Here is a 23805-nt window from a genome sequence, read left to right on the forward strand (position 1 = left end):
TTCAGAGACACTATTATTTGCATTGTGTGGCCTCTGAAAGTGATAAATTGCAGGTACGATAATGATAAACAAATGATGATAAATCGCAGGTAACTTGAGAGTATGTTTCTTGTGTGTGGTAGCCATAAAGACAGTTTTTTAGGCATTTGCCAGGCTTTACACCACGAAACAACTTTTTGGAATGCTTGATTTGTCTGCTCTTAAACTTCATAAACATTTGTAGCGCAAATAATTCTAGCTTCAAATATTTAGAGCGGAGAACCTGTTGACAGCTTCCTTATACAGAGTAATAGCCCGCAAATCTTTAATAAACAGTCATGTTGAGTAATAAAATAACTGGAAAACGAGAAGAAAGGGGGTTTAACCGAGGGGCCCAATTTTTATAGCTCGTATCATAAGAAGCCAACAAACACTGACACCTAGGACAACATAGGGGAAATTACTTGCACTTAATAAATGAAATAAAGAAACGATAAATTAATGGAAATGAAAGTGGATGAAAAAAACAATTTGCTGCAGGTGGGAACCGAACCCACAACCTTCGCATATCGCGTGTGATGCTCTACCAATTGAGCTACCGCGGCGCCGTTTCCCCATCCACTTTTCTGGGTACTTATGCTTCCTAGTAGAACCCTGGGAGTGTTAGCCAGTGCCAATCGTGTTAGCCAGCGCCAAGCGTGTTAGCCAATCACTCTGTTCGACATCCGGCACCAAGGTTTGTGAGTGGTGGCTCTGGCTAACACTCCCAGGGTTCAACTAGGAAGCATAAATACCCAAGAAAGTGGATGGGGAAACAGCGCTGGGTAGCCCAATTGGTAGAGCATCGCACGCAAAATGCGAAGGTTGTGGGTTCGGTTCCCAGCTGTGGCAAGTTGTTTTTTCCTCCTCTTTCATTTCCATTAATTTATCGTTTCGTTATTTTATTTATTAAGCGCAGGTAATTTCCCCTACGTTGTCCTTGGTGTCAGTGTTTGTTGGCTTCTCATGAAAAGAACTGTTAGTATTTCTTGACTGTAACTATATTATTTTTCATCTTCTAAGGCTGGCATGTCTGCTGAAGGAATCAGAGTGCTTTACAAGAGATATCCAGCACCAAAAAGGGCAAAACCCAAAACTAACCAGAGGAAACAGAGTGCCAGCAATTAGCATTTGGCTCTCTCTGAAATTTGCAAGAAGTCGACACGTTGCCGCATGCTGGTCTGGCGTCTGAGACTGCATTTTTAGAGCCTACCACGTAAGGCCCATAAAATCTCTTGGGTGTGGCTTGAAGGTAATCTTTGAATAATTCGTGCTCATTGTTTAACACACTTGTTTACTAGCTTGATTACGCTTACTTACGATTCCTTGTTCATGATCTTCCCTGCAGCGTACTGAGTTTGTGACAGGTGGCTCTTGCATATAATGAAAGATTGCTTTGGGAATTTCTTTCTTTTCCCACTCCAATTACACACGATATAATTTTACTTCAAAAACAAAATTCATACCAGAGGGGTTAACTTTGATTGCGGTTACTGCTGCAAGTGTGTCACGAAGTCCGCCTTATTGCCATCTTGCCAGCGTGTATGTGCGTGTGTCTTGACTGCATGGCATTGCAGTGAGAGTGTGTTGTGTGTTCCACTGCAGGTCTGTGCCTGGAAGATTGCAGATGAACTCCTGCAGCAGAATGTGGACCTTGAGTCCTGCTACTTTGCTGCCCAGACCATGCGAACAAAGGTGAACAAACGACTTCCTCTCTCTTTTTGCCCTTTATCCATGTTCAGTTAGCAAAGGCTAAAGAAAACAGCCATTGGTATTTGAATAAAGGAGCTGGGGCTGTCCTCATCAAACTTGAAAGATGTGTGTAATATCAGGCTAAACTTGTAGCACACAAGAAAAAAAAAAAAAAAAAAACTTTGCAGATCTGTGTCAGTCAGAGCAACTTGTGCATCAAAGACTGCGAAGGTGCATAAGGGAGCTAGCACCCCCTTCGGAAGCCCTAGGTGTCTTGTTTCTAGCACTGCGTGAAATCTACACAAGACTTGGCAAACGCTTCGCTGGGTCCAGTGCAATTCCTTCGCTGAACCCAAGCCTTTTCACATGCTTCACTCTATCTAGGCTCATTACTTCTACACTCTTTGTTATATCTGACGCACTTTCCTGCACGCTGTGCTGGTTTTACCAATTCCGGCATCTTGCTGCATGTTCCTATGGCCTGGTAGGGCGTTGTTGCTGGCTGCTCTTAGGTAGCTCATCACCGATGTCTTGGTCGTGTGGCCACTCAGGGCCACAAGTTTTCACCACCACCACCGTACAAAAACCATTGCGGAACTCTCCACAGATTTGGCTGTAAAACATGGGAACAAGAGGTATGTGACGAGCACAAGAACTAAATTTGATGCACCCCTCGATGTTGCATGTCCAAAATTATAAGGAAAATTGCACTGTGTGAAACATCACTGGACTGCTCATAGCAGGGGACGTGACAGTATGAGTGACAGGTTGGTAAACAGCGATGATCAGGGGAACGAACGGTCACTGTGAAAGAGATAAACAATACACACGTGCTAATACATTGAGCAAAAGATTAAAGCTAAGAAAAGGCCCTGCTTTTAATGGATGACTGTCTCTAAGTGCCATGAGCATAAATTGAAATGCGAATAGGAGAAAAAGTTGATCAGCACAGCTGCAAAGCGTAATTCTGTGGCAAGAATATATGCGATCACTCTGTAGTTGGTTTATGGGCATGCTGCATTCCCAGTTCTTGGTTTTGGGAGCTGAACTAAGCCACTGTTGCGAATGCAGGCGAAACCAGCAATGCAACATTGTGTTCTAGTCAGTTTTGACTTCTTTGCATTTGAGTTTGTGCTGATTAGCACATGTCACTGCAATCACCTCAAAGAAGCATGTGAAGGTGAAATTAGCAGCGCAGCAAAGCCGCGTCTAAAGGCAAAATTCATGTGCGAATGCACCGTGCCTTAACAGAGAACAGTGATACAAGCAGCAATGTCCGAACATTAGGGGTTCTAAATTAGATAAATTTGCCAGCATAATTGCATGGAAATAGTATAAAAATAAGTGCTTAGAATATTAAAGCAGGAACTAATGGCTTTCGTGCTTCCGAAAAAGAAAAAAAAAAGAAAGGTGAAGTGCAATAATGGCATGGGAAAATAGTTTCTTTTTCAATTGAATACATGTAATGCTATTTGGAAGTTTATTTTAATGAGAGGCTTAAAATGAGCAAGTGAAGCGGCACGTGAAAACAAAGTTTGTGTGCCACCAGGACACCCAATTCATTCATGGAATTTGTACTACTGGTCATACACATAGCAAAAGTAATGGGGTGCTCGTCATTGACTACTATGTTCAGTTGCTGGGCTGTAAACAAGAAGTTCAGTGTGATGCCCAGTATCAACGTTTCTGCCACCTTCTATACAACCACACTTTTGAATGTCATATTGTAACACTGACAAATTGTAGGCGGTTGTGGTGTTGCTGACGCAAGTGGTCTTGAGCTTGCGATCGCAGGGTGTTTTAGTGTGTAACACGAGAAAGTGATACACCATAGTAGCTGGGTGAAACAGGCTTTTTCTATGCACGATTTCTTCCTTCATGAGTATGCTGCAATTCTTTTAATGTCGTCTGCTTTTTTTTTTTCATTTTTCCCTCATTTTCTCTTCCGGTGTGTCTTAAAGATCCAGTATGTGTTCCACGAACTCCCCCCCGAATCCCACGTCTCTTTACGAGACTCACTCATGGAGCACTTGGCAAAGGTCACCAAAGATACTGCACCAGTTATTGTTACACAGGTAAGGCGGATGTGTTTTATCTTATTTTTGTGTTCTTGTTGATGTGAGTAACCTCTAAGAGGGCATAGCACCTTTATCATCCTGCATAGCCTGAAATCTAAATGCAAATATGAAGTACAGTGAACACAGAAATGCCATAGAAACAAAATGTGTAAGAAAGAAATGTTTGCAATAACTGAAATGGCGGGCCATCCGGCCCCACAGTGATGAAATGGGGATAATGCACAGGCACTAACGGATTGTCAAAACAGTGAGATCATGAGTGAGGTGCGCAAGATTTTCGTGAAACATTGTTTCACTTCTCGCCTCATTTTGATGTTGAGAATTTAATGTCTATGAAAACATCAATCTTGGCTAGTTGGTCCAATGCTCCAATACGTCAACTGGAACAACGATGAGGACAAGAGTCTGTATGTGTTTTATATATCTCCTGTTACTCCTGTCGTTGCCTTTGTTCCATGCCGTTGACGTATCTATCAGAATTGATTAGAAGTGATCTCATCGCAAATATGAAGAAGCAGTTGGTTGTAGGCGTTTTGTTTTTGTTGCAAAGCGGGACAGAGACCGTGAGGAGTTTTGGGATGCTACATTTGCAAATGTTATGTGTAGTAACACTGTTCTACTCTTAAAGAATGAGACCTGATGGGGAAAGTATTAAGCAAAATGCCCTTACAAGTCATATACCATATTTACTCGATTATAACGTGTCCTTGATTCTAACGCACACCCGTTCTCAGTGACCAAAAAAAAAGAAGAAAACGCCCTCTTTTGTAATGCGTGCTTGCTTGCTGGGACCTAAAAAAAAAGAAAAGTCTTTTACAGTACCGCGCACTTCACTCTTTCATACAGAGATACAACTTTCTCTCATTTTGAAAAACAGATTTACTCCCAATACACTAAAGTTGCGATAAATAAAAACAAGTTGCAGTTTCGCCTGAAAGGCGAAGCATCATTGCGTTAGCAAATTAGTAGACAGCTATATGAAAAATAAAGATGGTTGTTTTATTGGCCAGGTAAACCTTTAAACATTTGCTTACCAACTAAATTAACAAGCATGGTGTCACGTGCACACAAGCAAACATGAACACGTCTTGCACAATGACCATGGAAACTCTTTATCAGTGGTAGCAGGACCGAGCGAATCACGGAGCGAATTGATGTTTGTGCGGCCTCTTGCTTCAGCATGAACTAAGTGATGAGGGCACAGCGCTGTGCGCCAGATGTATAGACACTGTCTCCATCGCAGATCCCTTTCAACATAGGTGCTGCTCGGCCACACCGTACATAGCTGCCGCCCTAGTAGAACGCATCTCCTGCTTGCATCACTTCTGTACGCAAGTTTCAAGAACTCCAAATGCTCGTGATGCGGCTTGGTTCCCATTCGTGTCCGCACACATGACCACTTTCCTTTTAACTTTCGGCATTGTGATGAACTCGCCACATCTTTGCAGTCGGTACTTCCGTGCTGATAGTGCAAACGCAGAGAATGGTAAGACGGACGTTGCATTAACTGAAGGTCTATTTGTGTCAGCCATGTTTCTCTGCACCTTCTGCACCTATTCGCAGCGTACTGCACCTAGGTCTTCGATTCCCCAAGGTGCGGCAGTGTGTTTTGCACCCCGGTGCTCGATTGAACGGGGTGCAAGGCAAGGTGCCGCCGCGGTGCAGTGCACCCTCGAACTTTGCAGCGAGTGGTTGCCACCCAGCACACCACAACTGGCACCCTCTGCACCTTTTTGTTTGTGGTACCGGGCACCTTTTTCTGAAGCGAACAAACCTTTAACTACAGCACGTGGAGGAAGCTACGGCAGCTAGGCTCGAAGTGCATGCGAGGCGGCCATTTCGAAATGCCGATGGTGATATGGTAATGCTGATTTAGGGTCGTACTTGATTCTAATGCGCATGCAATTTTTGGGGCCGTCTTTCTTTTTTTCCGGAAAAAAAGTAGGTGTTTGATTCGAGTAAATACGGTACTTGGGAATCAAAAGCAGGAGTCACGCCGACGTCGGAGAAAGATGCATAAGTGGAAACAAAACAATGCCTTCTGTTTAGCCACGCGACCTGCCATGGTGGATCAGTGACTGTGGTGTTCTGCTACTGATCAGGAGGTTGTGGGTTTCATTCCTGACCATTGCGGTTTAGAATGCAAGAAGTCTGAAAAACGAAACAAAACAGGTTGTTGAATTTAACGAGGTGTACCATTTTATAGTGTGATGGTGGTGATTGCCCTGAACGAGGTGAAGGAGGTTTTACAATGATACCTGTTGCGATGGCTCATTGGTCATTGACTCGTTGCCGTAGCTTAGTGGCTATAGCATTGTGCTGCAAAGCACGAGATCGCAGGCTTGATTCCTAGCCACCACTGTCATATTTCGGTGGGGGTGAAACACAAAAATGCTTCTGTACTTAGGTTTAAGTGCAAGTTAAAGAACTCCGGTTGGCGGAGAGAAATCTGGTGCACGGCAGTGTCTCTCATAGCCCATGTGTTTCTTTGGGAGGTTCACCCCTATAATCCGATTTTGGTTTTTTTCGTTTGGGACATGATCTGGACTTCAGGGAAGTAATGTATAGGACAAACTCGTTTTTTCGGGATGAAATGGGAAAGGGATCTGGCTGTAGCGCGTCCGGCAAACTTGTAAGCAGTTGTTCGATCAGACCAGTCTGAAACTGCATTGTGTGCTCCTTGTGCGTATCCACTCTTATGACCCGCAGCTGTAGTTCAGTTTGCTGGGCATTTGCCTTGCTGAGCTCTATCTCATGCATTTCATTGCCAGCCACAGTACTATCTGCATTTTGATGGGGATTAACTGCGAGAACGCTCGTGTGCCAAGCTTTGGATGCGTGTTGAACTGCCATGGTCAACATTATGCTGCAGTGTCTCTCATAGCCTGTGTGTAGTTTTGGTATTTTGAACACCATCAGTCATTCTTGCATAGTGTTCAAGAAGGCTGTACTGTAGAATCTTACTGTACTATGAGCGTTTAATTAAACCTTAACAGCGGAGCGCATGGTTCACGCATAAGTGAAAGTCCAGTGCATGCCGTCCAATCATCACCATTGACAGACGCGCGCATCCAATTTGGCCACACGGCACTCGTTTGGGAGTCAAACCACACGAGCGAATGTATCTTTAACGATGACGGTGCAAACTGCACAACGCGTGCCGCTGTTCGCGCCGATAGCACTTACGGTTTCGGCGAACCGTGCAACAATACTTGCCGCAAATTGCAATATTTTACTGTATGTTGTCATTTATTTTTATTTTCTCTCTTTCAAATGCAAGAACCAGAACAGAAGCGAAAATATTTAACTATAGGGGGATCGCATGGTGCAGCCAAAGTGGATGTGCGTGCCTGTCAATGGTGATGACAGTATGGCGTGCACTATAGCTTCACTTACGCATGGGCCACTCGTTCCGCTGTTCATGTTTCGTTTGACGCTGATAGTACATGGCCGTGCTGTACCTGCATCGTTAAGCTTAAGGTTTTTTTTCCTTGTTCTGGTGTTCTAGCTGTCCCTCGCCATGGCAGATCTTGCCCTGCAGATGGCGGCATGGAAGTCTCCTGTTGTTGACTTAATAACAAGGTAAGTCCATGCTGTTGGGTGATACTGGGTGTTATGGATTCATCAACTGTCACTACCAAGCCCCAGCCTTTCATTTCTAATTTATAGAGAGGTGTCACTGATAAAGCATCCTTTTCTCTTTGTGTGTTGAGGTTTTGTCCCCTCTTTGTATATTCAAGGCTATATCGTGAAACTGAAATACCTAACAAACCAGTCATTCAGCACAAAGTGAAAGCTGTCTTAAGTATAGGCTGCTTAAAATTGGTCATTTCTACTCGTGTGTGGTTGTACACTTGAACCTCCTTATGATCAAGTCACATTCAATGTGGAAATACTTTAATTCATTTTGATATTCATTATAAACAGATATTTATTGTGTGCTGGTGCTTGGGAAACAAATTTAAGCTTACTTTGTGATACAGTAGACGTCCGTTAATTTGACTCCGGTTAATTCAATTCTTCAGTTACCTAATTTGATCCTGACCAAAGGTCCCAGTCGGCGGCCATACATTTCCATGGGCTCGATTTTCCATTATTCCGATCTCAAAATTGGCCTTCGCCGAATAATTGCAAAGCGACTAATCAGCTTCGCCGCAGTGCAGTCACGTTATGCGGTGGAGCGTACGAAATTTATTTCAGTGAAGTGTACCAAAAATGTAAAGGGGCCACTGTCACGGGGCATAGTATGCGCTCCTTAATAATTAAGCACCTAAATGCCCTAATAAGCATACTGACAGCTATTCAGAGCTGTTTCTGACGTTGCTATGGTGATTTGAACCCTCGTTGCACCCGCGATGCATGTCTCGTATACGAGACCGTTAACAGGGCCTAGTACACGGGTGCAGACGCCCAATGCACCAGGAAGTGTAGAAAATCCATCTGTGTTTTGGGAAAGCTAGCGAAGAGCAAAGGTGGTAAGATGAAAAAAGCTTTTAGGGTCAAGGGGACCTATGAAGCCAACAAGAAAATGGGGGTCTGTCTAAGACTCTAGGGTGTCGGTTCTCGTACCTCACTGAAGACAGTGCATGTGCGCGTGTAAATTAAGATACATGGGCTATGTCCTGTAACATTAGCACATTCTGTCCAATGATTTAGAATATTTTACATCCCCTTCCATCAAAAAAAGGATCCGTCACTGACTGTACTTATTTGGATGAAAGGTTGAATTTCAGTACTATAACAAAATTTCAGTGTAATGAAGTAAAATGTTGACTTTACCAACTTCATCATATTCAGGTTTAACTGTACAGCTTTCCTGCTGAATGTTGATGCCCCTGTCAAACGGGCACTTGAAAGTCTTTTGAGCAAAAAGACTTCTCCCAAAAAAGAGCTATCTCTTTTTCAGAAGTGATCTTTTCTGGGAACGGAGTTTGTCGATCTCTTTTACGGCCTAAAAAGAGTGGCCTCAAAACCAGTGGACGCCAGCAATTATCATTTGTTCAAGAGAATAAGCAAATGTGTATTTTTCTGTCATGGAGGCTCATCACAAAAAATAATTTTGTCTCGCAGAAGGTGTAGTAAACCCAGTAAGGGTCATTTTCTTCTGTACTCTCGTAAGCAGGTCGAACCGGCCACAGATGTCACATTGGATTTCATGTTGGATGTCACTGTAATCAATCTTTACATTAATGTTTCTTAATCTGGTGTTGTTAAACTTATTTGAAAAACGTGTAATACAGTAAGCTTTCTCTTTACATTTTGAGATACAGTCAAAACCTGCGATAACTAAATCTCGCGAATACAAAATTCTCGTGACACCGAAAAATACTTTCACATCGCCGGAGAATGCTCATAGGATTCAATGCATTTCGTACCTCTCGACAGTGAAATGTTGCTGTACTACAATCCCACAACAACGAAATTTGTCAGAATGTAACCCCGCACTTGTGCAAGGCTAGCAAGCTCCAAAATGTGCTCTGATGCGATTTTCCTGCACTAAAATTGCATAAAATGCCACCACATTACACTAGCATAGTTGCTGCAGTTCTTGTTTACAAAAACAACCAATCACAGGAGGCAATTGCATCGCAAACACGTCATGGCCGCAGTCTTGTTTGTTGATCGCCTTTTTGAAGCAGCAGCGACATGTGACGACAGTTTTTGCACACCTACTGCAGAGTGTAATGCGCGCCTTGGTAAGAAAAATGCAGCAAAAACAAGGAAGTCCACCTCCCACCAACATGGAATCGTTTATGGCACTTGAGGTGGCAGCCGCAGCTTGGAGTGCCATGCATTGGGCCGTGATTCAGCGATCGTACGGGAATACGCATTCATTGCTTCAAGAACGCTGGTTTTGGTGCCACCCGACGGGCATTGCATGTGAATTGCGCGCCGGACGTAGATTTGCACGAAGGGGCCGCAATCTCGATCGACTGCCTTCGGGTATATGAGATACGATCACCTTCGCGCTTGGCACCGGACATTTTGGTGCCTACGCGCAACAGCGTGAAATGCTTTTGCTTTGTGTCTGGCACCGAGTTACGCAAAATCTCGCAAAGTAATCGTATCTTCAAAAGCAAATGACTGAGAATACTGCTTCACAACAGTGCTGCCACAACTATGCGGCGCACTTTGTACTGTCTATATCGTCACAAGCTTGCCAGAGTAGGCCAACGGAATTTCAACAGTAAAGTTTCATTCTGCGGCGCATTACTTCTCTGTGCTGTCTCATTTCGCAACAACGAAATCGTCGTGAAAGCGAATTTTTTCGCGTTTTCCGCCGATTTTGTTTCGAACGCTAGCACCACGCTTTCGGTAGCGTGTCCAGAAGGAAACACTAAAAAGAGATCGCTGGTGCCATGTGTCTGCTGCACAACACTTCTTCATTAGAAAGTCTTTCATCTTGGTAAAAGACTGCTTACATAAAAAAGTTTTTGCATACTCATGTGACAGATTATGAACGCATTTGAATTACATTACTGTATGAACATATTCCCTCCTGCCTGGGTCACAAGTTGGCCTGCAGTATTCTGTAAATAAATAAAAAATAAAAAGAAGTATTAGTCTCATTGAACGCCTTTATGAGGGGCCTGTGTTTAGCCACTAAGGCCTCTGCAAAGCAATTTGTCTTTTATATGTAGTATTATTCGAAGGGTAAGTTGGTTGATGACATCTGTTTGCTTATAAGGCCCTTGAGCAGATATCATAGTGGTTTATTGATTTATTGTTTCAGAAGCTTGTTTGTAGCTGGCAGCAGCCCAATATCTCATATGCTTGCTCTTGGACTAATAATCCATAGCGTTCTTTCACCTTGGCATTTTCGTGCACATGCCAACTCCGAGTTAACTTCTGTAAGGCTTTCAGTACTGTTGCTGCATGCTTTTGTGTTTTCTTTTTTTTTTCTCATCTGCGTAGGTTTGGCTGCAGTATGTCCCACATTCCCGTTCTCCTTGAAGTGCTGACGGTGCTTCCCGAAGAGGTCAGTTGTCATACTTGTCATTTGCTGGCATCTTAGCAGATTGAAAGTATGGTGAAGCCCATCATCGCCCTCAATATGATGGAGTGGATTTACTTGAAAGGAAGCTGTACGTCGTTTCGTACTTAGCAGTCGATGCTGCAGAAGCCATACAAATATGTAGTATATGTAGTAAAAGAAGTCTCACCCAGCGCATTGACGTAGCTGCCAACTCTCCCGAATCTTTCGTCAATTTGAGCTCGTTTTATGACTTTACGAATCTTGAGGCAAGTTTTACGCAATGTTTAATAAAAGGCATGCATATCCTTGGAGGGAAAAAAGAAAGCTAGTGGGCTCTGGGCAAGCTTTTAAAGAAATAGCATGTGCTCGGGTGGTAGAGTGACCACCCTGGGCAGGTGTTGGTCCTGGGTTCGATTCCCGGAGCAAGACCAATTTATCCAATTGCGAAGCTTTTATTCTGAGAAAACTGTGTTAGTTTCCTTAGTAGTGTCGTGATGCTCTCGAGTGCAGGACAGTCTGCCTTTTGACAAAGCACTGATAGTTGAGTGATGTGACAAAGAAATAATGTGTTGAGTGAGAGTCCAACGGAAGGGAAAGTAAACTCCATTGGGGGTGACGAGAATGTGATGGCACGATAAGGGGAAATTCGAAGGCGTACAAATCGGTGTACACGGTGCAGGAGTGATCGGGAGAACTTCGGGAGGGGGCCATCGTTCTGGTGATGATGACTTTGTTTCTGCGTGTGCTTGCAGCTCAACAGTCGGTCACTCCGGCTCGGTGCCAACCGGCGCAACGAGATCATCGAGCTTTTCACTGAAGTTTCGGGACGAGTCGTACACCTGCTGGTAAGCACCGGCACCTCTCATCTGCTGTCTCTGCTTGCGTAGGCTTAGCGATGCAGCTTCAACTGTATGGAGATTGAATCCCTGTCAAGTTAAGACTTTCTTTGTTTGTATACAGTGAAACTCGCTCATAGCAGCCCTGCAAAATACAAGCAGTTGCTTTTTATGAACAGAAATAACTGGTGCAATGGTCAAATAGGGGTCTGTAAATACCGAATAGTAGATATTGAATATAGAATTGAATCAAGAAGAAAAATAAAAGACGAATATGAAATTGAATATTGAATATCCAAAAATTTAACATAAAGGCTTTTATGCTTAAAAATGTTGTGAAGAAAGAAGAAAAAAAATAGTGCTGCGCATGCTGAGGAGTTTGCTGATGGTGCTATCTATCACTAACTTGGGTACGCTGGAATTGAGATATGTAGTATTTATTTATTTATTTATTATAAATAAATAAATAAATATATAGCATGGTCTACTCTTATTGAAGGGCACAGAAAATTAGTATGCCAGCATTGATAACAACATTGTTCGTATGCAAATATCTGAAATATTTTTTGGTCGATGGAGTGTCTCGAATAGAATCAAGTGTTTTTTTCCTTCTGAAGCTGTGGGAATGGAGAACTTGTGTTGTCCTGAATACCAATGAGGTTTTCAGTTTAATAAAACTTTTATGCATAAAAAGTGCATTCATTCTGCTTTTTGTATAGGCATTACATAAAATATTGAGTGCAGTAGTTCCTTTAGAAAAAAAAAGATATGGCGAAACCTGCAAAAGACACCGTATTTTCCCCATGGTAGGGAAAGAGTTAAGCACATTATGACCCTCTATTAACGAGATGTATGTCGTAAAAAAGATATAAATTGCCAGAATAAAGATTGTGGGATAAAATTTCACAAAGTTTCCTTTGTAGCTTCATACTGCTCTCGATCTTACTCTTTCTTAGTAGATTGTATCTATTAAGAAAAATATGTAAAAAATATTATGATATATATACAAAATGTATTGCTGTCTAATAGGCACTATCTCCGAAAAAATAGAAATTTTTCATTGAACAGGTATTCCACTACAAAAATTTAACTGCCAGCAGGTGGCTTCTGTGAGTTGTTGTTAGCTCATTAAGGCTAACCAGTGTCACAGACAAAAGTGAGTACCGCACGTCACCTGACTAAGCACCACGCGATTATCGGTGCAGCACGGTGAAAACACAGTCGACGCTAACGGTAAAGAGCCTTTTCGTCTTCTGGTTCGCCGTCATTTGCTGCCTGTTGTAGGTTCTCAAACTGGGAGGCCCACAGCAAGTTTGCTCGACACCGCTCCCCCCTCTCCCTTTCTGTCCATCGTGTCCATCTGCCGTCCGTGTAAATGCGTCTGTAACCGAGCAAACAGAACACCAGTCACATGGCATTTTTGAGCCTGCCATATAAATCTAAAGCTAGTTTTGTCATGGGTTGCTATAAGCTACGAAAAGTGACTGATGTGCGCCCACTAATGGCATCCAGAATTAAAGCCACGGTAAGGTGTTTCGCAAAGATAGTGGCCATGTGAACAACGGTCATCCCGTACGCTTGGTTTCGTTGGTGAAGCGGTTCGTCGGTTTCTGAGTGTCGTGCGACCGCTGCGAATAGATCTGCATGGATTTGGTATGGAACTGCAACTTTAATCACGGGCACCCTATGGCACAGCTCCGCTTAGGCCTAATGAGCTAGAAAATGTGGCCATGATGAAACTTCGCCACCAGTCGATGTGATAATGGAACACAAGCCGTTGCGAAAAGCTTGTGACTTATCAGTGGCTTATCAGTGATCAATCGTGAGATCACATGTACGGGTTAGACTGGTGGCCGTTGAAGTGGCATTCAGGTCTGTGGGTACCAGCCAGCAACTACCATGAGCACATTTGCCAAGTTTGGCTGTGCGCTTATATAAGCTTGCATGTGGGCAAAAAGCTCTGAACTGCACAAATCTGTGTGCCTCAACACTTGCGGCTTCCCGTGGCTAACCGGCCCAATGTGCGCACATACTTTCGTGCTTTCCATACACACTGCTTTTGTTGTTCCCTCTGTCCATGTCGCATTAATCGTTTCAATTAGTCCCATCTACGTGCACGAACCTTGTGCCGGTGGAGATGGTGCCCGTCGTGGGAACACTTTGCGTTTTGGAGCACTGACCATGGCCCGATCTTTCACCGAATATACCGATTATTCTAAATTAGGAATAGTAGACATTCGAATACAGTTATTTGACGCTCACTGTTGAATTCGAAATGGAATATTCATGTATTTGCACTCTCCTACAGTCAAACTGCACATTAAGGAAGTGGACTTGTTTTACCCTTCAAAGAATGTTTATGCACCTTGCTGACAGGCTATAGCTCCCCCTTAGTACCTTAAAGGGACGCTAAAGAGAAAAATGATTTCTTCTGCATCAGTAAATGACCTCTCTGGGAGACCAAAAACACCACTTTTACTACGATAAGACACTTGGTAAGCCAGAAAAAGCGCAAGAACGAAAGACGTATAGCGACGCCGCCTTGAAGTTCTCGCACCTGGTCAATGTGACATCATGGATTTTGATGGCACCTTCTAGGGCCTACTTAATTATATAGCAGTACAGATTGACTACATTGTGTTCTAAGGAACCAAATATTAAACATTGCAAGTTTTAAGAACCTTTACTCAGCCAACGTGGCCCAAATGCGAAAACATGCTTTGGAATCCCTGACGTCACATTGACGTACCGGCGTCAGGGTTTCGGCGCGAAATTCAAGTACTTGTGCTTCGACCTTCATTTTCTCATCTAATGATCAAACTGTTATTTTGAAATGACTGTCTGCAGTGTTCTCAAACAATGCTTTATTAGTCTAAACTGATTTGTTGTTTTGCTTTAGTGTCCCTTTAAGTTGCATCTGATATGATTTGAAAAATGGTTCTCACATGATAAGGCATTCCTTGCAAGGCCACATGAAACAAGTGAGGGGGCTGTCCACTCATTGCTTGGTGGTAAAGCCAGAAAGAATTCTGGTTTGGAGGATTTGGCTGATAGTCCAAAGCCATCAGTAATTGAAGACATAATTCTCAGAGTGCAAGCTCTAACAAACCCTTTAATTATGAATTAGGATGAACTGTCAGTAAATGTGTTAAACACAATTTTATTCTGAGGGTGCTCCAAACTTCATTGACAGAAAGTCGGTGTGTTGGGAACGAGCATTGCGAATTTTCAAGCAAGCCTTTCATTTAGAGCAATTGATTATCTACTTTTGGTGTGCTGTCAGTCATGTGACATTTCATTTCATAAATAGGAATAAATCACCAGCTAAAACAACATGCAGAAGCTAATTGCAGTCGACGCTTGTGGACTGCTGCAGACTGTGTGGTCTTTCTGAGATGTTCTTTCAGCCTGTATGCTGCTGAGGCATGGAGAACATTTGTGCTTGAATGGAGCTTAGAACTGTTTATGTCAGGTGTTGTCTATGGTGACAGATCACAGCTCCATGGTGTGTGACCTGTGTTTTATTGATTGCTTGCAGGATGTATGCTTGCAACCTGCCCAAAACCCAGACGAGCGAGTGCGTGCCCGCGTGTTCCGCTGTCTGGGGAGCTGGTTCTCGGTGGGCGGCCTCCGGCTAGAAGACCCAGTATTGCACAAGCTTTTGGGGAGTGTCTTTGAGGCCCTGGTGAGGACACAGGGATTGTTCTTTGCCTTCACGATGCTGTGGAAAGAAAGCGTGTGTGTATGTGGGCGGGGTGCAGCAGAGGATGAAATGGGGTGTCTGTGTACAGTAGAATATCGGGTGGTATGATCACGCTTGATACCAATTTTGTGATGCAAATTTTTCAGGAGTCTCGGCCTATGTCTGTTAGCTTACATCACGCTAGGTTTTGAATGTTGCCAACTGCTTTTTGTGCTGTGGTGGATGATGCGAACAATTGAGCTGCTGCGCGATGCCCGGCCCGTTTGCCTGCCACTTTTTGTCTGGCCGACCTATGTCACTCTGCCTTAACTCCACCCCATTGTGTGTGTGTGTGTGTGTGTGTCCCTTCTCCCCCCCCCTTTAAAAAGAAAGGAAGAGAGTAAAGAAGACAAAGAAAAAAGCTGCTTTTTCTTTGTGCATTATCATGCATCTTGCAGGCCATTTTCAAACTCCTTGTAACTTTATCGGGAGCTGGCAATTGCATGTGACCAAGTCTTGCTGTGCCAGAGCAAGATCGGCCACATTTGCTTTCATGTGTGCCTTTATCTCATATTCCACGCCTTCCTTCGTATTTTGCACCCAATGACAATTCATAGCTTTTCTACCTTTGCATCCCGCACATTGCACGATACAAAGTAGCTTCGCTGCCTCAAAAGAAATATATATATATACAGATTCCCTTATCTTGTGCAAATAATGTCCTTATCAGGATGCAGTAAGAAATTACAAACATCGGAAATTTTGAGCAAACCTGCCATTTCATTGCCACGTCTCCCTTGATTTCTCTTTCTTTTTACGATTTTTGGTGATACAGTTGAACCTCGCAGTAGCAAAATTGGCGGAGAAAGCGAAAAAATTCACTCTCGCGAGAATTTCGGTGTTGCGAAATGAGACAGCACAAACAGGCGATGCGTTGCAGAACGAAAATTTCCTGTCAAAATTAGTTAGCCTGCTTTGGCAAGCTCTGCTCGAGAGTATAGAACCGCACTGGTGACAGTACAAAGTGTGCCACAGGCATTGTTCTGCAGGGGCAGCGCTGCCGGGGAGCAGTGTTCTCGGTTGATTGCTTTTGGAGGTACGATAAGTACTGCGAGATTTTGCATAACTCGGCACCGGATGCAGAGCGACATTGCTCCACGCATGCAGCAGCATTTCTCCGGCGCACGCAGTTGCCCATAGGGACCGACACGTCGTGTGCCGGGCGCGAAAGTGGTCGTGTCTCGTGTACCCGAAGGCAATGGATGTCGAGAACTATTGATCCTTTCCCTCTTATTTAGGTGTGAGCTGCCAGGTTTCCTCTTAAATTTGAAAATGAATTTATGTTGCAGAAAAGCCCCACTTCGTCGTCAAGTGTGCACGAGACAGCAACTGACTGCGTCTGCAACGCTCTCATGCTTATAGGGGTAAGAGTGCCAGCTCTCTCGCATGCGCTGTTATTCGTGCGTTGGCTCGCAGCGCTTGGCTATTGCGTTAGTAGAATTGTAATATTTCAAGGCTTAGTACTTATTTGGATTGCAGTTAGTAGCTGGTTATGCTCATGTATCACTCTTGTGTATAAAGGCCTTGCCATTCTAGGCAAAGGCCACCTTTTTATTTTTTGCCTGAATGAAAACTTTCGTATTGCACTTGGAGACACTTTTGAGCGAAGTTAGAACAGATAGAAATTTTTTTCTGCGCCATTCGTTACCCCTAGGTGATTGATGCTTGTGTGCTTTTTACGATCATTTGTCACGAAACAGTGTCTATATGTACGCACGTTTTTCGTACTATACTAACTCTGACTTGGCAGGCGAATTATCCTGCTTCTTTGGCAGCTTGTTCAATACATAGCCTGTATTGCAGGGGTGACAACCGCAATTTGCACGACTAAACGGATGCGGAAGCATGAGGAGTTCGGAATGTTCACTCTTGTTCAAAACTACGTATGCGAAGTGTTGTTTTCGGAGTTAGAGATGGTGACAGGCTGCCATTTTTTTTTTGTTGTTGTTGGATAACTGCACAGGAAGTCAAGATCTGGCTTTCTCTCTCTCAAGGATGGTGACAGGTTGCCATATTTTTTTCTTATATAACTACGCAGGAAGTCGAAATCTGGTTTGCTCTAACTTTCATCTTTTCATCATCTTTTTTTGGACTTTGGGGCTCAGATGTTTAATGTCATGAAGACTACCGGCTAAAAAAGGCTTTTACCGGTGGCACACAAGTATTTTAAAGGCCTTCGAACTTACTGTCTAACCAGCTCAACAGTGAAGCGGGTACTGCTACGTGAGCAGCTCATTGATTTTCTAGTTGATAGTCTATCTAGTCAACAGAAAGATCAAAGGCCTTCGAGTGGCAGACACGGGTTCTTTCGTCAACAGCATGTTTACACTAGCGAGCTGTGAACGACACAGCCAAAGAAAAGGAATACCAAGAAACTATTTGCATTCGAAAAATGATTCTTTTTTTTGCTGTAACAATAAAGGCCAGTCCAATGCCACGACAAAAATCACTGCACCCAGCAGTCTAACTGTTGCTAGATCACTCAGAGAAATCCGACAACAATTTGTACAAAATGTGTGAACATGACATTGGAGCTACGTGGTTTTACTGTTACTTTAGAGGACCTTACAGCAACAAAGAGGTGCTGTTTAGATATTTAAAATAATTTTCATGGCTGGTCACTTCGGCAAACCAGATTAGTCGCTCGTGACCATAGCACAGGCACTTGTTGTCAGGTTAGTTAAATGTTTAAATGGTTGTCGGGTTTTGGGACAACAGCAACTGAATAACTCCAGTTAACTTAATTTTTCAGTTAATTCAATCCATACTGTAGGTCCCGGCCAGTGGCCATGTATTTCTGTGGGCCCAAACATTTGTTATTTCGATCCTAAAATTGGCACACGCACCAGACTGTTACAGTGACCCCAGTAGCGACCGCTTTAGCAACTGCTTTGGTTACGTCCGCGGAGTTACCGCGTTGAACATACGTCATCTTCCATCGAAAATGCCTATTCTTGGCGTGCCCTAGGAATATTTTAAAGCTTGCCTCAGGAACGCTTTAGTGTTTTAATTTATCCATTTTTAACGTCTTCCTCTTTTTTGGTTTGCCCCGAGAAAAATTGGGTCAAGAACCACGTTTGCGAAGTTTGTGTGCTTTGCCGCATAACACGGCTGTATTGCGAGGAAGCTGGCTGTAAAAAAAAAAGAAAAGAAAGAAAACGTGCGTCGAAGATGATCTTACGAAACTAGCCAACACCGTGCAAAACATATTAAACCCTAGCCCATTTTTCTTGCTAAAATATCGGGTGTGCATTCAACTTTCTTAAGGAACTTTAATGTTATCACAACATTAGTTTCCTACTGGCGTGTTATAATGGGGCAAATACTGCCATATAAACAAGCGGTGTGTTCTGACATGTTTTTTGCATCTTGTTTAATTTGACTTGCTGAATAATTCGATCGGGTTTGTCGGTCCTGCCATGGTTCAATTAATGGGAGTGTACTGTCGAAGCAGTACAACTCCTTTGAGTTAATATGTGTGAGACCTTCGAAGGCCATTGACTCAATGGCCATTGAAAAGAGACTGTATAACATGGGCTTCAAACCCACTCGTTCACGGTACCAAAATGCTTGCATGGCTGTTGGACAATGCTAAGCTTTGTTTCATACTAAGCATGCAATGCCACGAAGGCTGCTCACATTGAAGATAAAAAAATAATGTGCCTCATATGAATTAAATATATAGTTATTCATCATGTAATTTGATGGCACCTACTAACGCGATGTCATAGCTTTACATTGTAAAATATGTCGTAATCGTTACAGAAAAGATATTGTAGGCGTGAATCTATTAACCATGAAATAAGTGGAGCGGCATCTTTCTGTAGCTGGCAGTCACAGCACATCACTTGTGCTTGCAGCCAAAACATCATATGCCACATACTTTAAGCATAAAGGTGCACAGATATCCTAGATATCCTAGGTATCCTAGGTAGGCACAGATAGTATGTGATTTAACGTAACCTTTCACCTACAGGTTGTATTCATCATATATGACCGTAGTTATATTCCTTAAAATACAGTGCGGATTAAGAACGGCAAGATGCACTGCGGAGATTTCTATCAACACACCACTCATGTATCATCCGCAGAGTTGCCTGCTAATCATGAAAGTGGGGGTGCACAAATGATCGACATTTTAGATGTGAATTGCTTTCTTTTTTTAAATTCGAACCGTATTCGGTTAAAGATATTGAAATAGGGGCCCCTTTCATTGTTTTCTTTTCCGTCTTTCATGTTGTTTTTCTCTAGCAACACTCGTCCCAGTCAACAGCCTTGGCTCAAGTCTTGGTGCAGGGGGTCTACTCCCTCGTCGAGTCCTACCATTTGTCAGTAGCGCATGAGGATCTGGACAGGTATGATCACCCTGGCTTTCTCTTTAGGGGAGGGTGAGGGTGGGAGGGGGACTTTGTTGCTTGGGGTCATTCCTTCCCATACTGTTAGTTTTGTGTGAATCGGACGAAAAACAAAAATTTGGTATGAATAAAACAACATAGGCGCTGGCTATCAACAACGGGTGTTTTTTTCGTAGTGTTTCTCGACCAAGTACCTGAACTTTGCACTCTTGTGAAATGTCTTTCATTTATTTACAGTAGAACCTCAACGTTGTAAACTTTAAGGGCAAACTTAAATGACTTATTCGTAACCGTTGCTTCATTGTAATCTCTCTATGCCTACCCTGACAGCTAACATTGTTTTGCCAGGCACTGCCCAAGTACAGTGACAGAAATGTGAAGGGAAAAAAAAAAAGGTAGAATATGTTGATTCATAAATTTATTCTTTCAGCATTAAACATTTGCAGCGTTATTGCACTGCAAACCCAAGAAAGCTCAGCAGCGAGGAAGTCAGCTGTTGTTTTCTGCCACTTCTACTCCCACGAGGTGATGACTTCCTCAGCTGTCAAGCTACTCTGTCCTTGCCATCAATATGCATGCAGACGTAGTGCTGCAACACGTGTACCACATCCGACGTTTGTGTGGCAGTTTTGCGGTACAAGCTGCGCCATTTCACTGCAATTGTGGTGTCGGATCATCTGCTCTAGCTAAATTGAGGCACGCCATGTCAGTGTCCCCTCTAGAAAACTCAGTGGCTGCGTGTCCGTCAGGAAAACCAAGGGCCAATGTTGTGGCCTCCGATCTCGGAGGCCACAACATCAGCAGAACTTCAGCTCGCACATCAATATTACTTGCATATTTTACAGAGCACGCATAATGATATCTATTTTTGCTTGCTGGTGTTTATTGTTCGTTCTCTGTCCTCTCATCTAGGTCGGTGAACTACTGTCGCATCTTCACAGAGCTGGCCGAGTCTCTGCTCGACGACATGATTCAACATCCGGGACAGGTAAGCCTGACGTTCTTACATTCTTACAGTGTCTGTCATGGAAGAAGTGTCACCTGTGCTCTGCTCAAAGGTTGTGGAAGCACAGAGGAAATTTACAACGGTGATCCCTCGCTGAAAAAAAGCTCGAACTTCTAAATGATACCGTATTTTTCCTATTTTAATGCGCCCCCAAATCCAACTTGCACTCAGTGTAAAGTAAGAAAACAGTCTGCCTTCGAAAACAACACGCACTCAATTTTATAACGAGAAGAGTAATGTGCCTTCAATTTTTGTACTACAGTTAAACCTTGATACAGTAAAACCTCGTTAAACCGTACCCGCTTAAACAGTAGTTTCGTTTTAAAAGTAGTAAAGTCAAATCCCCGACTTGGCGGCCATTGAGCATAATGTGTTTTGTATCCGCATAAACCGTACCATTGTATTGCGTACGCATCGGTTAAAACGTAGCGTTTCAACTTTTCGTCGCGCAAGAATGGCGGTGCGCCGTCTCCATCGGGTGGCCCGGCTGAACAACAAGCCTCAGAGATCGGAACAACAGCCTCCAAGCACCCTGTGCGTTTGCGCGAGAAGCCACTTCAACATCAACATCATTTCGACGCCGTGCCAGAGAGCGTAATGGCGTCGTCCAAGCGACGACTTGCGTCGTTCCAAAGCTCGGATAAAGAAGACACCGGGTGCTCAGCATAGAAAAATTAGACATTGTCCGTGCTATCGAACGTGACACGAAGAAGTCGGCGCTGGCACGCAACAGGGATCTGCTGTTGACTACAATGTGTGGCATTTGGAATGCGAAGAAGTTGCGCGGCAGCGCTGCTGCGACCGCGAAGACATGTCGGCTACGAGGTTCGACTTTTCGCCATCGTTGCCTGTGTTGTTGCCGAAGTGTCGACTAGCGACAGTGATGAGGACGACACGACAAACGACAGCACGGGCGATTCAGGCCCGACAGTGGCATAAGCTGCGCGTTATGTCAGCCTCGTGAATGCAGTCGTCGCGACGAGAGCAGGGGCTCGATAATGTAACTCTATTCCAAATAAAAAGTATTCCAAACTCCGGCAGCCGGCAATGAAAAAGGCGCCCCCGGGACTTCTGTAGCACTACTGCGCACGTGCACGGAGAATACGTAACGCGAACGAGGAATCTGCCATGCGAGTGTTTGCCGAGAGAAGGGGGCTGGCTGAAAAGCTGGCACGCAGCTTCAGCAAGTTTGAGGCCGCTGTGGTCGTCGTGCTAGGCCACCGCGGCATCAAGCGAAAATAACACTTTTGTCCCGCGAAGTGAATAAATACTGCATGTTTTTTCCCCTTTCATCGCACTCTCTCTGGGTTCCGTTTTCGACCGGCAAGTGGGCGATCTCATGCTATTTCGCTTAAACAGTACTACCGTTTAGTACGTACTTTTTCCGAGCTCCGGCCAACTACGGTTTAACGAGGTTTCACTGTATAATGAACTTCAATGTAACAAACTTCTCAATATAACAAAGTATTGAACTTTTCATAACTTCTTGTCCATAGAGCACCACAGTATAATGAAGTGTGTTTATATGCGATTTAAATGAAATGAAATTTCACTGCCACCACAAAAGGAATACCAAGACAAATAAATGGTAACTTCCATGGACGGAGATGGTCAAATGACCGAATTACAAGCAGCTGCTTGTGAATGCACCTTACAAATTGCGTGCCGCGCAGCAAAAGTGACCGCCACGATGGAACTGTGTCATGTTCTGTATAAAGTTCGATAAGATCCTATCATGCACTGTGTGCTTTAGTAGGTGCAAGTAAAAGGTTGCAAAGGGGAGACAAGAAAGATGGTGGCTTCACAAGGGCCGCCTATCCGCTCGAGCAAAGGGAAAGAGGGGGAGGGGAGTGACCTCACAGTAACGCAGCCAAGCGGTCCCAGTGCGGGGCGACGCTCTCATCAAAAGCGCCGGCTGCGGGGAGCGACTGCTTCGTCTGCCCCTCGCTCCAACGGACCACCGAAGCTCAAGATTACCCAGCCTCCAGTACCAAACGCGCAGGAAGACAGCTTACACGATGCCACTCCGTCTTGGCACGTGCACTTTTTGCACACGCAGCAGTTTACGTATGAAGCAGGGCTGTGCCAGAAAGCGAGACGCGCTCCAACTTAACTCCCATGGTGCTATCAGTCGCGGGGACGGAGAGGACATGAAAGCATAGCAGGATTTGCTCATCAGGATTCATACCACTGATGTGAAGATACCGTCGTACCGCCGATGTGAAGATACTGTTGTACCGCCGATGTGAAGATATTGTCGTACCACCGATGTGAAGATGTCGTTGTAGCATGAAACCGTATCATTCATCGCCAACTCCCAAATTTAACAAAATGAATTGTTTTCTCATTCAAATTTGCTTTTTTCGATTGCCCGATAATACGGAAAATTTTGCGGCCTCTTTTCATGTAAAAAAAATCAATCGGCGACTGTACTTACTTGCATAAAAGGCTGAATTTCGGTATAATGAAGCAAATTGCCGATTTTACCGACTTCATTATGTCAAGGTTTAACTGCAGTCAGAAAAAGATTAAATCTTCAGAGTTCACTTTGAGAGAGTGGACATGTTGTAAATTTGGCATTTACAGACAGCTCTTTATTGTATATAGTATTAACCACACCATTTCGTCCTCCGGTCTGTCCACTACATTATGCATTTCGCATTTCTTGAGTGGCCCTGCAACGAATGGGATGATGGCCCATGCTTAAGCCAACCTTTTCACTTGCTCATTCTACAAAGCATGCAAGTGTCTGTAGCACTAAAAATGTGAGCTGCTTCTGCTAACTTAGCACGTAAAACATTTTCTCTTTAGAATGAGCTTTTTTTTTTAATGGTAGCGCCAAATGCACCTCTGATGACAGTATTCACAGTGCAAGGATTTTACAGGCTGGGAAAGCTGTATTTGTGAATGTAGAGGGAGTTTTTGGGGGTAAAAGAGGAAAAGTTCATAGTGGATAGCGGTTCATTCTCGTCTTCAAAAAAGACATTTTGAGGATGAAAAAGGAAAAGGCACGAGCTGAAGCAGTGGCAGAAGGAGTACTGTCCTGCCCCAGTGTGATGAGCATACGACAGTACTATTAGTACTTAGTCAACATGGCCCTGT

The 23805-nt window shown here is 43.8% G+C and overlaps 1 protein-coding gene across 2 annotated transcripts in view; it reads left to right on the forward strand.

The window, feature by feature from the left end:
* The window catches only part of Tnpo-SR (transportin 3), a 57206-nt gene that overhangs the window by 3102 nt on the left and 30299 nt on the right, over positions 1-23805 (forward strand). For both annotated transcript variants that reach the window (XM_065444485.2, XM_065444486.2), the window contains exons 2-10: positions 1624-1713; positions 3672-3785; positions 7297-7370; positions 10704-10767; positions 11517-11609; positions 15139-15285; positions 16632-16706; positions 19594-19697; positions 20610-20685. In XM_065444485.2, the coding sequence (XP_065300557.1) occupies positions 1624-1713; positions 3672-3785; positions 7297-7370; positions 10704-10767; positions 11517-11609; positions 15139-15285; positions 16632-16706; positions 19594-19697; positions 20610-20685 (837 nt within the window). The remainder of the gene's footprint in view (positions 1-1623; positions 1714-3671; positions 3786-7296; positions 7371-10703; positions 10768-11516; positions 11610-15138; positions 15286-16631; positions 16707-19593; positions 19698-20609; positions 20686-23805) is intronic.

The sequence above is a fragment of the Dermacentor albipictus genome, chromosome 10 (genome assembly GCF_038994185.2).
Source record: "Dermacentor albipictus isolate Rhodes 1998 colony chromosome 10, USDA_Dalb.pri_finalv2, whole genome shotgun sequence".
NCBI lineage: Eukaryota > Metazoa > Arthropoda > Arachnida > Ixodida > Ixodidae > Dermacentor > Dermacentor albipictus.